This window comes from Saccopteryx bilineata, chromosome 11, assembly GCF_036850765.1.
Source record: "Saccopteryx bilineata isolate mSacBil1 chromosome 11, mSacBil1_pri_phased_curated, whole genome shotgun sequence".
Taxonomy (NCBI): domain Eukaryota; kingdom Metazoa; phylum Chordata; class Mammalia; order Chiroptera; family Emballonuridae; genus Saccopteryx; species Saccopteryx bilineata.
The window spans coordinates 3,304,070-3,322,425 of NC_089500.1; the positions used below are offsets into that span (position 1 = coordinate 3,304,070).

The following is an 18,356-nucleotide window of genomic DNA, read 5'->3' on the forward strand; positions in this document are numbered from 1 at the left end:
CCATCAGCCTACCCTCAGTCACTTTCATAGCAACTGCTACACACATCCGATGATGGCTTTCTGAACTGGCCAACAAGACTCGGACATTTCTCTGCCTGAGGTCTCTCCACCCTTCTGACCTGAGGCACATGATGATGTTCCTAAGTGTTTATTTAATATTTTTTAAATCTCCCAGATCACCCCATCTGGCCACTTATAGTCCAGGAATTTCATGCGGGGTTCCTGACAAGCCACACTATCCCAGCCTTTATTACTTTTGTTCTTTTGTTCCCTCTGTTAAAAATGCCCCAATCTGCCACGTGAATGTCTCCCATCCTTTAAAAGACCCAATTCAAACAAAGCCTCTCAAGGATGCCCTTCTCAATGCTCTTGAGCAGAGATGAGTGCCCCCTCTCTGGACCACCACCCCTCGCTTCCATTCCTCAGGCGCATCTATATCCCTTTATGTCCGTGTCTCCAACATGGAGCACATGACCACAGGACCTGGGCACTCCCTGCTTGGGTGGCTTGCACAAGAGAGGTCTCTGGAGAAGCTGCCCAACAGGAAATGCAAGAACATGTGGAGTCCGTGGTCATGCTTCCCACCTGTCTACATCTCCCACACCTCCTCGCATTTTGCCTGGACATAGAGAGCTACACCCTCCAGAAAGTAAAGGACTGTCACAAGCACATGAGTAAACAGGAAGAGGGGCAGGCTACAGGAGTGGCTATCCTCCTGTACTCTACTGTAGTGACCAGGAGGGCTCACGCATCCTGAGAGTCTGCAGTGTCATTTTAAAGTCACCACAGAACCATTTTAAAATAAGAATAAAGCAAAAATGACTTAAATCACTGAGATATGACTTTTTCATTGGAATGATCTTAGAAAGATAGGCCAATGCTTTCAACTGCAACAGCAAGAAGTGACAAAGTGTATTCAATTTCTGTTTTGTGACAGGCGGATCACAGGTATGCCTTGGGATAAGTCTATCACCCACGTTCCCATGGCAGGAAGTCCAGGACACGCTGCCACGCAGCCCGAGAGCCGGGTGCGGGGGGTAAGGAAGGTGTCTCCGCTCACCACCAGCAGAGGCTGGGACAACCTCCTTCTACCTCTTCCCCCCTGGCCTCCCCTCTTCCTATGCTCTCCTGGGTCTACAAAACAGCTCACTAGAAAACACCCTAGGATCACAGCTGAGAATGTTCTTTATTTCAATATTATAACTAAAAGATCTCTTATATTTTCAAATTAGAGTCATTTGTATGTAAAACAATATAAAAAACAATGTCCATTCACCATTTAAACACTATTTCAAGGACTTGAACAGCAGAGAAATAAACTAACAATTTGTTAGTTTTGTTAACTTTGTACTCCTTACTGACAGAAAGAATGTCTGTACTAGGCAATTAAATGGCAGAATATAATAGACCAAATTATTGCCAATAATAATCAATACAGAGCATTTTGAAAAATTCAAACTAAATACAAAAATATATCATTAAACAAAGAACATTAAAATATTATATAGATAAAATATGTAATACACCCTTTATTATAAGAGCGCTTTTAATGTTAATTTAGATTTTTAATAAAGATGAGAGATGTTGCACTTTATATTGTTATAAGCATAATTCATGCCACAATATAAAACCAAGTTTTTCTTTCTATCTATATCTCTTTAACCAAAACAACCAGCTGAACCAAATACTTATTTTATTTGGATATATCTGTAGATATGATGGGTATAATTAATTGTTCAGCTAAAAATGCAATTCCATGGTGCTTTTAATGATTTAGGTATATACACAGCTTTACTTCTCAGAGTAAACTAAAAATAGTGATTTTAATTTATTCCTGCTGCCTATAATTACCCACAACCATGTATTTTTAAATATTTCCAGCCTATAAAAATTACTAATTTTTGCCACTTGTGTTTATCTGCATTTAGACTTTGATTTGGATAAATTAAGCTCTCAAGTGTTCCCTGCTTTATGAAACTCTGCATGTTGTACACTTCAACACAAATAAATGACTTGTACCATTAGAGGTTTAAATAATGTAATGTATTTCATGCTCAGCCTGAAGCTGGATTCCAATGAAGTTGCTAATGCACGTAATGATTAAGTGTAACTCAAATACTAACTGTGTTGTTGAAAACATGACAGGCAATAATTTGGTCTATTATATTCTGCCATTTAATTGCCTAGTACAGACATTCTCTGACACGTTATGAAGCAATGATTTACAATTATTCAAGCTGCAAAGGTCAGAAAGTGACATTATAATCATCTACATAGAGATCCCTTCTAATGCACAAAAACTAGGTAATGCCACACATGCAAAAAAAAAAAAAAAAGGAGTTTTACGGCATTAGTAACTTTCTATTTAAGATTTCTTAAACCAGCTAAGAATAAACAGTTCATACGCACATTAATACACCCTAGAAAATGCCTAGAATCTTTTCATGAATCCAGAGGTGACAGATGTATAAAATGCCCTTATTCTCTCCTGATTAGGTAAATGCTACTCAACTATTTAACTCTATACACAAGATTTGAGACTAGACATAGAAAAATCAATCAGAAAATAACATAATCCCTAAGTCACACATGGGTCTTTGTGAATAATGGTGTAAAAAGTTGGTATATTTCCTAGGTTTACTGAAATCACAGGCCACTTACTATTTTTCACTTTTTTTTTGTTTGTTTAATGAAAAACAAAAACAACTCAGGTAAGTCTATTTTAACCCTCTTATCCTAATGAAAAGATAATAAAGTCTTCACTTTTTAGACACTTCTATTATACCAACATGTTTAATTTTTAACTACTCAAGAGCAGTAAATTATGAACACATAAGGAACCACTGGGAAAAATAATAAAATTATCTAAAACAAGAATTTAATATGCAAACAGTGAAACAGAGAGAGATAAATAAGAGAGCCTGGATAACAGAATATTAAAGAAAAAACTGGATAAGCCCTTCCTTCTTTAAAAAACCGCAAATGTGAGCAAAAGCAGGGGCAAGCGAAGCCGGGTAGGAGGGGACAGACAGGGCGACGATGCGCATGTGACATGCCCTGGAGAGAACAGGAGCACAGACGAAAGACAGTCACAGAGGAGCAGACACCACAGAGCATAGACAGAAACAGCAAAGGGACAGTGACGAGGAAGGGAACAGGGGTCTGCTATTACTGGAAGCCCATCACTAAAAGTATCTTTGATCTCAAGGTTACCATCTGTATAATGGGGATAACAAACATGAAATACACAATCTCATGAAAGTAGAGAGCAAACAAAATAAATGTTACCTAAGGTGCACAGGAGACCACAGCACTGCAGAAATTCTATTTAGTAGAGTATTACAGATACTGTTACATTACACACAATGTCTTTGTGTATAAATGTGTGACAGTATTAAATAAATTTAAATGGATTTAACAAAACATGGTGTCCATAATGACTTTTGTGAGCCATTGAGATTTTTGAGTTCTTGAATATTGAAAAAAAACAAAGGTAAAGACCATGGATTTAGTAAAAATATGGGTTTAACCTGTTTTTAAACATGTCCCAAACAAAATGATTAGCTTCTGCCCAGGAGTGCTTCCCATCCCTTTCGATTTTCACCCTCACTAAGCCCTATGCCAGACTCACAGCACATTTGCATGTTAACGATCCATCAAGTACACATAAAAACACCTAAGCTCTACAAAAGTCCTGGAGTCCACACTCAGCTGTAAGAAAGGCATTAAGAAACTGTACTATTCAAAAGCTGTTCCTCCTCAAAGTGAAAGTAAAGGCTTGTAAATGAAGTCATCTGTAACATGTTCCTAAAACAGGAAGTGCAGAGCAAGACATTTTTGAAATTTTTACCATGTCATGAGCATGTAAACAATGAGTAAAAAAACAAAAAACTTAAATCACAAATTCTGAAGCCAACTGCCTAGTAGGAATTAGACATCGAAGACATTCAGCTTCTCTTGTCAAACTAACTTAAATTCACAATACACTGACTGTAGCTAAGACCTGCTAATGGGAGGGAAAAAAAATAATTATCTTAAAATTCAGCTTAAAGACTCAGAAGAAAATCAGTGTAGGTTCAAAAAACTGAAATGAAAGTTTAAAAGGCAGTTTTTGTTAAGGGGGTAGCTAATACCCAACCCTTAAACTAAGCCTTAGAAAAATGTAAGCTAAGTATCTGATGAGCACCTACAGTCTTCTAATAGACACACACACAGACAGGAGAAAGATCTGCAGCCTTAATACTGAGCTCCAGTCAACAAAATGCACTGTTTGCCTGACCAGGTGGTGGCGCAGTGGATAGAGTGTCGGACTGGGATGCAGAGGACTCAGGTTCAAGACCCCGAGGTCACCAGCTTGAGCGCAGGGTCATCTGGTTAGAGCAAAAAGCCCACCAGCTTGAACCCAAGGTTGCTGGCTCCAGCAAGGGGTTACTCGGTCTGCTGAAGCCTGCGGTCAAGGCACATATGAGAAAGCAATCAATGAACAACTAAGGTGTCACAATGTGCAACAAAAAACTAATGATTGATGCTTCTCATCTCTCTCCGTTCCTGTCTGTCTGTCCCTGTCTATCCCTCTCTCTGACTCACTCTCTGTCTCTGTAAAAAAATAAACAAATAAAAAAAAACCTTTTTTAAATGTTTTTTAAAAAATGCACTGTTTCTGGTTCCCATCAATTTCCCCATAAAATAATACGTTTTGTTTTTGTTTTTCAAGAAAACCAATTGGTTACTAAAAAAGGTACAATACTGTAATCATTCCATTCTTCCTACGTGCCAGCCTCACTATTTGTATATGTTATTATACAATCAAAACTATCTGAAAACCAGTTTATTTCTCACAACCCAAATAATGACGAGGTCGTTGATAAAATTCTGAGAGACAGAGACTAAGATCCTAACTCCTTGCAGAAAAGAAACATGGTGCCGAACTTTCTGTTTGTGACAAAATTATAGAGTTAATGTTCCTGAAAGATCCCTTCACCTTTAAAAGCATGATTTTTTAAAAGGTAAAATTTATAGCAATTAAAGCTAATGAAGAAATGCAGCATGAGCTGTCTATGTTCAGGAACTAATAGGTCCACTGAGCATTTCTCAGATTATTTAGCCATTAATGATAATGAATTGACGTTGTCAGTGATGTTAATATACCAATGTTCTCTGCTGCCACTAACCTGAGAGCCAATTCTTACATTCTTCCATGTTTAAACTACGTCCGGGCCTATACCTCTGAAACACATGAATAACCTATGATAGCTTGCCTTCTCCCCCCCCCACAGAGACAGAGAGAGAGTCAGAGAGAGGGGTAGACAGGGACAGACAGACAGGAACAGAGAGAGATGAGAAGCATCAATCAGCAGTTTTTTGTTGCGACACCTTAGTTGTTCATTGATTGCTTTCTCATATGTGCCTTGACCGCGGGCCTTCAGCAGACCAAGTAACTCCTTGCTGGAGCCAGCGACCTTGGGTCCAAGCTGGTGAGCTTTTGCTCAAACCAGATGAGCCCGCGCTCAAGCTGGCAACCCCGGGGTCTTGAACCTGGGTCCTCGGCATCGTAGTCTGACGCTCTATCCACTGCGCCACTGCCTGGTCAAGCTAGTTTGCTTTTTTTTAACATTGAAGGGGATGTTACTCACTATTGTTCAATTCTAACCACATAGATTAATAGGCATTTTTCAGTTTACTACAATTCTTCAGAACGTTTAGCTGCACAGGGAAAATACCTACCCTGTAAAAATTATTATGTAACTTTTAAATCAAATTTCATTTTTAAAATTTAAGAGAACTATCATTTCATAGACAAATAAAATTCAATGAGTACCATAATTCTAAGGGATACAATTTTGGAATCTAGATTGCTTTTCCTGCACACACACATATCTGTAGATCTCTGGGACAGCAATATAAAACCCAATATATCTATATGCATTTGTAATTCTTTATCTTGGCAATCAAAGATATTAAGCACTAGTGCAATATTTCAGTTATATGTTGTCAAGTATTGAGCTAAGCAAAGTGTGCATCGTTCAAATTACACTATCAAAGCAAATCAATCGTGTATTGTTTTCGATGCTACATATGTTGGAAATTGTTCTCTGAAAACATTTCTTCCCTTTCCAGGGTCTTAGTAACCCTAATAAAAATGAATGGAGGCCCTGGCCGGTTGGCTCAGCGGTAGAGCGTCGGCCTAGCGTGCGGAGGACCCGGGTTCGATTCCCGGCCAGGGCACACAGGAGAAGCGCCCATTTGCTTCTCCACCCCTCCGCCGCGCTTTCCTCTCTGTCTCTCTCTTCCCCTCCCGCAGCCAAGGCTCCATTGGAGCAAAGATGGCCCGGGCGCTGGACATGGCTCTGTGGCCTCTGCCTCAGGCGCTAGAGTGGCTCTGGTCGCAATATGGCGACGCCCAGGATGGGCAGAGCATCGCCCACTGGGGGGCAGAGCACCGCCCCTGGTGGGCGTGCCGGGTGGATCCCGGTCGGGCGCATGCGGGAGTCTGTCTGACTGTCTCTCCCTGTTTCCAGCTTCAGAAAAATGAAAAAAAAAAAAAAAAAAAATGAATGGAATTAGATTTCTAATAACAGAGTATGCAAAAATTGTTTATTTTTCTGCAGAAACAAGAAAGAAACTGTTCCCTGCCATCCAACATCAAACTGTCATTGGGGTTGGGCCTTCCTCTTTCCAATAACTCATACGGTAAAAACAATCAGTGAGATATCTTTTTAAATTCCGATACCGAGAGCAATGAAAATGAACCACTTGGCACCCAACCCTGGCAGCGAAAATCAGGGGCAACCAAACTCAATCTCCCACTGATCTTCAGGGGCTTGAGGGCAAAGGTCTCTCTTCATTTACTTTAGCTGCAAGTCAGTGAACCATCCGTTCTGCCAATGAATAAATCACAAACCATGGGTAATAAAACAGCGGGCAAAGTTATTTGTAAAACTATTGGGAGGGTCAAAACGTGCAGCAGCATCCTGGGATGCAGTGTACTGTCCCATAGAAACCAGAAGGTGTTGCTGACTTAAAAGATATGTATATTTACACAGTAGTGCCAACCAAAGGAATCTTCCAATAAGAAAAGAAACCTAATATAACATAAGCACATTCTATAATTTAACTCAAAGTTTTGTGAATTAGCCAGAAGAATTACAGGTTTCACAAAAACTGTTCTTATATGATGCATTTATTACTTCATTTCTCTAGCATAATAATGTTAAAATATATTTTCAATCAGAAGTACAGTAGAAAGATCCAGCTCTGAACGTCCTATGATATACCATAGACGTCATGTCATTTTGAAACCTTTTCATGCATTTCAGGACTTCCTAGTAAACGTAACACCTTTGAGTGACAAAGGTTGTGAACGACCCCTTAGAGGGGCCAGTAACTAAAAGAGAAAAACAAGTTTTGAAATAAAGTTACACAAAAGCACATATTATACACTGTTTCTCTAAAACTTCATCCCTGCAATAATCAGTCACCAGGTGTCTGAAATGAAAGCTTTTTCTGCTTTTTCCTTATAGAATGTCCAATGAATCCAAAGAGCCATTAATGTGATTAAAATTAAAGCAACATAGCAAAAATAAAAAATAAGCACACACACACACACACACACACACACTCCCAAGCTATATTGTGTTTTTTTAATGTCTTTAAATGGAATTTCTAGTTCTCTCTGGCAATGTGAATGAACATCCTATAATTTAGTCAATTTACAGATTACAGGTTCAAATTGACCTCATAGCCCATAAAATTGCTCATCTTGAGTACAGGACTAGAAGTGGGAGAAGACTGTCATAACTGTGTATAAGGAATTGACCGTGACAATGGAAAGGGGGATTTGCACGGTACCTTCAGCCCGGCACACGCCCACCCGTTCTGAACTCAGAACAACGGACCCTGCACATGCTCCCCGGCTCAGCGGGGATGGTCTCCGTTTACTCACCCGCACACATGACACTTGTACTCCCTCATCCCAAGGTGCCTTTTGACATGGTTCCTGGCATCACCAAGCTGAGCTGTTGCAAAATGGCATATCTTGCACTTGAATGGTTTTGATCCTAAGTAAATTTAACATAAAATATGGTTTGAATTTTAATAATACAGTGCTGATAGTTTAAAAAGAAGCTAGATCTTAAATCATACTTTTTATCTAATTACAAATTTCTGTCCCCAAAATGAAATAATTGCATTCCTTTCTAACTTGAAAAGAACTGCATTCCATAATTATTCCACCAAGGAGACGTTAATGTTTCAGTGAGTGGTCCTAACTTTCAGTAACATTTCTAAGATTAAAGTCAGAAGTGACACAGGTGAGCAATACCAACTAAATGAGATGAGTTAAATAATTTTAAATATTTTTCTTACATTTCACAAAAGTATCTTTTATAGTGATTCCACTTTTAAAATCAAACATTTCTTTTTTAAAAATACCATAAATACATACCAAGGAGCTGGTATTCTTTACGTATATTGATCATCAAATAAAATTCTTGATGGCCAACTCTCATTTCCTCCTATTTCTGCAGCTTTAAATTTATTCACATTAATAATAGTGTTTTAGATTTTCTGACACTTATTCCCAGGGAGTCTATAATACTATCTTAGCAGCACACAATATAAGAGTATACAGTAGATAAATTACTTGTTTTATGATCATTTTATAGTCAAATCTGCACTGATTCTAGAAAGCAGAAAAACTGACAGTTTGGTTATTATTAATTTTAAGAACAAATATTTCCACATTAAATCATAGTACCAATAAATATGTTTTTATTTCATAAAGAAATAAAGTGAATATATACTCAATGAGAAAACAAAATTATTTCGGAATCAACACACTTCATGCCAGCACTGGGCTGTCCCTGAGGCATAGTGACTAGTAGATAATCAGTACCCACATTAACGAGAAATTACAGTCCTTCAGGTGCAACATGTATGCATTATTTTCTGATTTTCTAACCACTGAACCTTCAAATAAATAAACAAAAATCACAGTTTAAAGTCAGCACAACATGTTCCCAGATTTTTCATAACATGTTCAGTCCCTATTTGGTGAAATACCTCTTCTAACATGGTTAGACAGAATATGAAATATGTGAACTTGAATAAATATACAAAAGGAGTTCAAACAAAAAAAATTGCAATAAATCAAATTTGATCAATGAACCTTTGTGCAGTGCCCTTGGAGGCGAAGGATCCTCCAAGAATACTTTGTTGAAATTGAAGCACTCAGTAAAAAATTTCAGTCTTAAATTTCAATTTAATTTCCAAAAGCTGACAAAAAATGTGAAGCATTTAATTTTAATTTTCTACCAGAAATAAAAAAGTCAACAGTACTAAGCACGGGCAGACAAGGTTGAACATTCCACAGCTCAATGACAATGAAGCCAGATCTCTTAATACCTCCATTTCTCCTGTTAGAAGTAGATGTAAAATATATTTAGCACCTGAATGGTTCTCTCTAGTCAGCTTTATGTTTAAATGTCAAAAGCAGGTTGAGACTGCAGCTTACAGCAATCTCATTCTATCAATCACATTAGAAACTACAGTTTATTTAAATGATTCTGATAAAACGAAGCCTATCACTACACTGAAACACTTCATGGCAACAGAGAACTCTATAAAGGGACTTACAAAAGACACGACTGAGGAGAACCAATTCACCTGCACTCTGAAGTAAAATGCATTCAAGGTAACAAGGTAATTAGATTATTAATTCACAATAACACCAGGGCTTCACACAAAGAAGATAAAGCTCTCTCAACATTTGTATTACAATTTGGTGAAAGGATTTAAAGTACACGTCTGTGGGTTTCAGTTCTCGTCTTGCTCACCCTGCACTGACATTGTGATGAGTTATTCCACACGTGCACACGTGCCACACGGGCCAGACGCAGACCCTTGGTGTTTTCAGTTGACTGCACGGCTGCCTGGTGAGACCCTCTAGCCCTTTTGGTTCTCAGTGACCTGTGCAGTGTGTGGAGGACACCTGACGGAGTCACTGTGTGGCTGGGTTTCAGGCAGAAATCACGAAGGCCCTGACTCCTGCTCATGTCATGTCTTATCTCCCCAGTACACCGTGAGCATCTCCTTTCTGCGTCATAAAAATTCAAATACTCAGGCACCCAGGTAACACTTTTCTGTATAAGAAAAAAGTGGGTGCCCCTTTTCTCCTAATCAATACTGTTTCCCTGTGCAAGCACAGAAAACAGAAGGTGAATTCTGTAAAGCCACGTATTTCTAAATGTGTCTCTCGGGTGTGTTGCGACTATTAACAACTCTCCACGTTGTTGTTTTTGCTAGCTCTCTTCTCAGGACAGCATTATCCTCAGCAAGTGTTTTTTTCTTTTCATCTGGCCTGGGAGGTGTTTTTGAAAAGGAAAAACAAGAAGCCTGCCTTCTAGCTTTCTGGCATCTTACAGTATTACCAACAAAATGCTAAAAATGTTAAAAACTAAGCCTTCACTCAGACCCTCAAGGCATTCCTCAACATCAGTACGTATGCAAACGTGGGTGTGACATCCACATTAAGAAAATAATAATAGAACTTTAGGTCTGGTAACCCATCTTCTGATTCCTGTGCACCCTAGCCTGACTTCCACAACGCCCCTGAGCACTGGACACTTCATTCGGTCACTCGTCTGCTCATCCACTCTCTCGTCCAGCGATGACACCAAGCACCAACGCTGTGGAGGGCGCAGAGAGGGGTTGGAGAACAGAGTGAAGCTCACGTCCTCGACTGCTGGCGGTCCTCAGACAGACTCTCCTGAACCAGCCCTTCTCAAGCTGACAGGGCTCGTGGAAACCATGCTCACTACCAACCCTAACTCAGGACCTGTTCGGGGGAGGCTCACAGTCCCTCTCTCCCCCAGGTGGGCCCTGTCAAAGAGCACAGGAGCCAGTGCACCCTGAACACAAAATGAAGGGCTTCACTAGTCTTCCAGCGTCGAGGCATCTTCCATGTCACAAGAAATCAGAGCTCTAACTACCCAAGCAATGCAGGGGAGAAAAGGGGCAGGGTATGTGTGCTCCTGATGCCATGGGAGAGGGGGCCTTGCTCTTCATGCTTGCTCATCCCGGGGGCTTCAAAAGCAAACACTCCAGAAACCTCAGGGGTGCTTTTTTCCTACAACTCTTGATGACCAAAACTCATCTATTTCTTATAGTGCTGCTTTCATCGCAGGAAGGATGGGAAAGAAAAGGTTACATAAAACATATAGTAAATCACAAAGTATGAACACAGGGATTGGAAGAGTAAGCCCTTTTCCAGTTAACCATTAATAACAGTCTCTGCATTACGACTTCATGGACATAAGCAACATATCAGAAGAGCAATTTGTTCTAAGGGGTGCCAAGAAAAAAAAACGTGGGGTGAAAACCTGGAGAGCAACTTCCCCAACAATGGCTCGTGAGACTGAAAGGGGGGACGGGCCTTGTGTCCTCAGGACCGGTGCCCTTTGTGCGGCTTCAGACACAATAAAAATGGACCTGCTGAGAAGCCCAACACAAAATGTTAAAAAGTGTGCTAACTTTTACTAAATGTTACAATCAATGATGTAACTTATATAAGTAGGGTTACTTTGTCACATATTGATAGTTACCTCACTTTCACATCCACATTAACTTGATTTTAAATGCAATTAATACATATAGTCATGGAAGACTAATGGACTACATTCTGCACTTAACCTGGTGGACATTTTCAAATGGCACAAGTGACCAGTGCAAACCTATTTTGCATTGTAAACGACTAAATAAATCTTAATGGATTAAGAATGATCAGCTATCAACACACAAGGGAAATTAAGTGCTGAAATGCCTACATTGATTATTTTAAATTATTAGCCTTACTCTGTTCTTGAATTTGTATGCTTTTAGTGAGCTTTAACACATTTACAAGACTTATTGACTATAATTACAAGAGAATTCAAGTAATGGACACATCAATTATAAGCAACATGTCTTGACCAGACAGTTGCATAAAGAATTCTAAAAAGAGCTCCATTAGCATCTTCCTCTTGGTTTTACTCAGGTTTATCCGCCTTACGAGGGCATGTTAACAAAGTACACAGTTTCTGCACCTGTGAACAAGCCCGACTTCTAAAACCGTATCATTTCAGAAAGCAAGCTGCAACCCAGCAGCAGCAGAGGTGCTGATAATGCCCACAGCCACCACGGCGCTGCTGCAGGAGGCAGGATCAATGGTGCCATGTTGCTATTTACCTAGATTAATCTCGTGCAGGTTTCCCTGTAAACTTTCTCCCATGAAAAACTGGTGTCCATGTTTAATCACCCTAAACTATTATAAGTCTCGGGTTCTTTTGTCTTCCTCCTTGTGATGATGCAAAAAGTTTCAAAAATTGCATGAATTTAAAGTATAGCTTTAATAATCAGCCATTACTTTAAAGTACAGTAAAATAAACCTTACAGTTTTAATGAAAATATGTTCATTAAAATGTGAATTTATTATTCAAATCCACTCATAAATTCAGCCATGGAGACAGCACTTGTCTAAGCAGAGCACAGTGATTTAGAAAAGCTGTCTATTTAAAATAAAGAATGTATGGCAGGTTTATAGAAACAGTGCAGTGAATTGTTACATAAATTTAGAACAGTGACTTATACATCTTCCAGCAAAAAAGTTTTTTTTAAAATCTTCTACCTAAAACTAAACATTAAGAAGGAACACCGTATGGACAGAACACAGAATTCTGCCAGTTCCCATCTCCACGAAAACCAAATCCCCAGAACACACCGACTTTGAAAAGTGTCAACTATTTTTGATCCTTGAAAGCAGAATCTTGTTGCCTTGGAGTTAAGACTTTTTGATATAAACTATCTGGCAATGAATATTTTGAAATCCCTAAAATTGTAGGAAAACGTTTATTGTTTCATTCCTCAAAAGCCACTTAAGATGTCCTCTGAAATGCAAAGCATCACTTAAAAGATGCCTTGGAAAACCACACAGGACTTAAAACATCTGAGAAGCTCTAAGAGACAGGACGTGACCAAAGCATCAGAGGGACTAGGCTTTTTGATAAAATTGAAAGGACTGATGCATTTGGGGGGATAAACGGTGATACACAGAGACCTTACTCAGGGTGAGAACACACAGCAGAGTGTGCAGATGATGTGTTACAGAGTTGTGCACCTGAAACCTGTACGATTTTGTTAATTGGTGTCACACCAATAAGTGCAACGAAAAGTAGAAGGAAGGAACATGTGACACAGCCTGCCTCTAGGATCAGTGAGGCTGGCTGCCTTTAGGGACACTAGGTGTCAGCCCTGACTGGCAGGTGTGCAGAGCCCCGCCCAGCAGAGCACGGGGGAGCTAGGCAGAGGCCAGCAGCAGATGCACTCGGGACTGCGCACCAGATGGGAAGGGATGTCTGACTGTCCCACTCCTGTGCGCACGGCAGGGAGAGAGACAGTGGCAGCTCACACACCTGTGTGGGTGCACACGCAGTAGGGACTGCACACCGGATGGGTGGGAATGTCCCACCCTGTGCGCACGGCAGGGAGATGGTGGCTGCGGCTCACGTACCTGTGTGCGTACGGATGTGGGCCAGGAAGGCCATGGAGTTGCTGCTGCGACACATCTTCCCGCAGTACTTGCAGACGCTGCCCTGGTTCTCCTCCCGCTCGCGGTTGATCTGCTCGGTGTCCTCCACTATGTACTTGTTCACCTCTCGCAGCAGCTCCTCGTGCTGCCCTTTAATGTGCAGGAACAAACTCTGCTCCGAATCGAAGGGCTCCGTGCACTTGACGCACTTGAAGGTGGCCCCACCCTCCGGCAGCTCCTCCACACTGGCCTGCTCATTCCTCACGTGCCCGGCGCTGGCCAGATGCTGGTGCAGGTTGCTCTCCGTGTAGAACGACTTGCCGCAGAGCAGGCAGTGGAAGTGCTTCTCCTTGCTAGGGTGCTTCATGGCGATGTGGACGTTCAGCCCGCTCAGCCCGTCCGCTAGGAAGCCACAGTCGTCACAGCGGATGCGTGGGGACTCGCTGAAGGAGCCGCCTTCAGCCTTCTTCTTTTTCAAACCCTGGGCGCAGTCCTTGAGAGGCAGCTCGCGGGCTCTCACGTCAGTGGCCAGCGTACCCTCCTCGGGTGAGTCTGCCGGTTCACCATCTTCTGGGTTCTTGATCCTGATGATGGAAGGGTCAAACGGGCCAACGCTATACACGGCCTGTCCTTTATCATCAAGGCTGACGATCGTCTCATAAGCCTCATTACTTTCAACTGTGCTGTCAGAAGCTGGACCATCCTCTTGCAAAACGATTTCAGTTTCACGATTAATGGAATTCACCAGAATGTCTTTATTTTCCAAGACAGGATCTTCTTGCATAGCTTTCAAATCCACTGAATTCTGCACATTTCTAACTTGGTCTTGACGACGGTTCTCCAGGTTGAGCGGTCTGCCCGTCACTGTCATCACAATAGGGATGGTGCTTTCAGCTGAGTGGGTTCCATCCAGAACTCCAGGGCATCTGTGTTTGCTGAGGACTGCACCTGGGCTGTCTTCTCTGCTCCCTCCCTCGCTCTCACACTGTGCACGCGGTTCACTGACGTCACTCAACCTGTGGTGGTTGTTCTTGGCTGTCTCATAAGTCAGAGCCGAGCTTCCTGAATTTTCATTCTGAAATTTGCTTGGGGAGCTATAATTAGAGGAAGTCGAAAAGATGAGGATTTCCTCAGGTTTCCTAACTCTGTCCTTGGCGAGGGGCTGCTGGAAAGTTTCACAAAAGGAAGGGTCCTCACTGAGATTAGATTCTTCAGTCTCAACTTCGACAGACTCAGGAACACAGAGGACTTTAGACCCGTCTAAATCAGTATTCTCATCTAAAACAGGACAGTCAGCATTCCTAGATTTAAGAATTTCAGGCGGTTGGTCTGAAATTATCGGAAACTCTTCCGAGTTCTGTAGCTGCTGCTGCTGGGGTACAATGACACTTCTGGACATTTCTGAAAGACCCGCCTCAGCCTCGGAGGACTTCAGGTAAGACTGCCTCTTCATCTTGTGCTTTTCTGTTGCTGCATGCCTGGTCATCTCTCGATGGGTCACAGCATAGTAATCACAGGCCATGCAGTAAAACGCAAACTCCCTCGTGTGTTTCCGCTTTACATGCAGTTCCAGAGAAGCAGACGAGTGGGTGCTAAACTCGCAGTGGGCACACTTGTTATCACCGGTGCCCGAGGCATCTCTCTGGGAACATGCTTCTTCCCCTTGTGGCATTGGGTCCTCTGGTTCTACAGACACTTGTTCTTTGTTGTCAGTAAGGTGACTGCCAGCTTCCCCATCTATAGAATGAAATATATTTCCGACTTCAACTTCAACTGAGTCCCCATGCTCTTGTCCGGGCTTTTCTGAAATGGAGGGATCAGGTTCAGCTGACTTGTGTTCATCAGAACTATTGTTCCTGCCACAGGCTTCGAGGGTACCCCGTTCAGGGCCAATAATGATATCTGAACTTTGTTTTCCATTGGCTTCTATTTCTACACGTCCTTTGTGTTTCTTGGTGGCACAGTGACGCTCCATATCTCCCTTAGTTACAGTGTAATACTTACACACTTTGCATAAGTAACTGTACTGGTGACTGTGTTTTCGTCGAATGTGAACCGTCAAGTTTGTAATACTGGAGGCCAAAAGGCCACAATGCGAGCATGTCCGTGAGATGTTACCTTTAGGTCTCCCTCTCTTTGGAGCAGCAGTCAAAGCCAACTCATCATCCTTGGCAATCACTCCCGATGGTGACTGTTCCTTGGCAGTTGGGATGCTCTTCTCCAGAGAGGAACGGCCCTGCAACTGCACACCTTCTGCATGGACTTCTGTCCTTTCGTTTCCAGGAATGGGAAGCTCTTCCTTCTTGTCATTTGCACCGATACAGACCCTGTCTATACATTCTTCAAAGCTTAAGCCAATATTATTTTTCTTAGCATTTTCAAGATGTTTGCTTCTCTTAATGTGTTTCTCCATTCCTTCTTTGCTCAGTGAATAGAGATTACATGCCTTGCAGAGAAAATGGTAGTCCTGGCCATGCCGGAGCTTGATGTGTCTTGTAAGAACAGTGGAGGACCTTGTTTTATAAAAGCACTTCTTACACTGAAACTGAGGCTTGCTGGAATGCCTCACTTCATGCCCGTGGCTTGCCTGGGACCAGGCAGCTTCTTCCTGAGCTGCTCTCCCAGACTTGCTCAGAGGCTCTTTTAGGTTTTCTGATTCTATAGCAGTTAAAGGTAAACTCTGTGAAGCCAGACCAGTGGGAGACGATGGAGAAGTCTTTGGTTGAAGCAATGAGTGCATGTGCTTCTCTGCTGACCTGTGTTCCTCTAGGTCACTCTCAGATGAGAAGAACAGATGGCAGGGAGAGCACACAAAGCCCATGCCGTGTCTCTCCCTCATGTGGTCTCTGAGAGCGACATCAGTTAGGGGGACAAACGAGCAGCACTGACAGCGAAGGACAGAGGCAGCTGGCTGATGCTGGTTATTGTGCAAGTGTCCGGCCAGGTCCCTCCCTGACACACTAGAAAAGTCACCTGCGTGGCAGGACAATGTCACCCCTCTTGCATGGCATGTTTTCACGTGGCTTTCCAACTCTGTCCTGCTTGTAGCTGCCTGACCACAGTCTGCACAAGCACACGGAGTCTGACAGTCGGAAGCTGCCCTCGCTGTCGAAGAGTCCACAGAGCACCCAAGGTGGGCGTTTCTCTGGTCCCACTTCAGGTCCCGGGCTTCTGAGGCAGTCCCACATGAACTGTGAGCATTGCCGCCTGCTTCCACGTGCTGAGACATGGACTCTGCATCACCAGTTTTCATCTGTGCTCTGAAGTGTTTCATACAGACCCTTGGAGTGTCACTAGTGCCTCTTTTGTTAACTCCTAAAAGGCTGAACCTCTTCTTGGCCTGGCCTTTCAAGGGAAAAGTGCCGCTTCGCCGTCGGAAGCTATTGGCCAGGGTGAGAGCATTGCGCTCTGGTCTCAGCCTCGGCGAGATGCTGGCACCGGGCACTGTCTGCAGGGTCCTTTCAGGAGAGTCCAGTTTATCTATAAGGCCCTGTGAGGTGATCAAAGTGCCTAACATTTTACTCTGATTTTCCAGATTTTGAGCTGTACCAAGGGACGTGACATCTTCTCCAACAATCTCTCCCTTTTCCAGCAGAGTATTCCTCGACGGCATCATATCAACGAGAAGCTCACTGCTACTTCCCCACGGTTTAGAAACGCTTCCTCTGAAACCTTTCAATTTGCTTCCAACATTCCTTAATCCTTTTGAATCGCTATTCTTTGCCATTTGTTTAGAAGCTCTTGGTTTTGCGCGAGCATTTTTTGTTCCAACGGTGCATGGTTTCTTAGGAAAGGGCTGTTTGGTTAAGATCTGCACGAGCCCTCCCCGCGCAGCAAGGTTCTGACGCCGGAGGTGTGTTTTGCCGAGACAATGGGCATTCAGAAGGTTCTCCTCCACACACTGAAAGCCACAGAGGTCGCAGGAGAAGACCCTGGGCAACCCGTGTGCAGGTGCAGCGTGTCCCTGCAGCACCGCGGGGCTCTCCGCCCTGTGGCTGCAGGGGTAGCAGGCAGCTTCCCTGGATCGAGGCCGGTGGCAGTCGGGATGCTTTTCCAGGTCAGTGCAGGAAGGAGACAAATGCTCCTGCATGTTGCACTTGCAAACCGAACTTGCACTTCCAGTGGCACGGCCAGCACTGACGGCCTCTTCTGTGGAGAACGCAGATTCCGTCTCTGGGTGCAGGAAAACCATTTCCTGGGCCAACTTGCCAGTGTCTGTTTTTGGAGAAATGATACCCGTTGTGTGGACACTGCAGAGGGGAGAGGAGGCCGCCGGAAGACACGTGTCTCCGAGCGCACTGCGGAGCCGGAGGGACACTGCCACTGGCTCAGCGGACAGGGCCCCCGCTTCTGGGGTGGCGCTCTCGGAAGGTTCCATCCGGCGCACACCCAGTTCCTCGGACCCGACGGGCTCTACCCCGTCTAATCTCATTCGTTTGGAAGCGCGTATATTTCTGTCCTCATCCAACGCGACAATGCTGGACGACTCTGAAAACCTTCTTTTGTTCGTGGGGTTCCTGGAGGAGTGTGCTGTGACATCAGGCACGGGCCCACGGGCCCCACCAGAGGACAGCGTATTTCTCGAGGCCTCTGCCTCCGTGTCTACATCCTCATCCTCATCATTCTCTGGTTTCTTCTCAGTCTCCATCATCAGTAAAGTGCTAGGGGTGCTCCTTCCTTAGCAAGGGGGTTCACCTGGCACGCATAACCTGTGATGAAAATAAACACAGCATTAAACACTTAAACATAAAGAAAAGCGCATATAGGAATCCAAAAGTCAGCCCTAAGTGACAGG

At 43.0% G+C, this 18,356-nt stretch overlaps 1 protein-coding gene across 2 annotated transcripts in view; it reads right to left on the reverse strand.

Moving 5' to 3' along the window:
• Window positions 1–18,356, reverse strand: part of ZNF407 (zinc finger protein 407) — a 413,239-nt gene that overhangs the window by 372,383 nt on the left and 22,500 nt on the right. For both annotated transcript variants that reach the window (XM_066247609.1, XM_066247611.1), the window contains exons 2-3: window positions 13,544–18,270; window positions 7,943–8,057 (exon numbers count right to left, since the gene is read on the reverse strand). In XM_066247609.1, coding sequence (XP_066103706.1) covers window positions 7,943–8,057; window positions 13,544–18,212 — 4,784 coding nt within the window. In that variant the 5' untranslated portion in view covers window positions 18,213–18,270. The remainder of the gene's footprint in view (window positions 1–7,942; window positions 8,058–13,543; window positions 18,271–18,356) is intronic.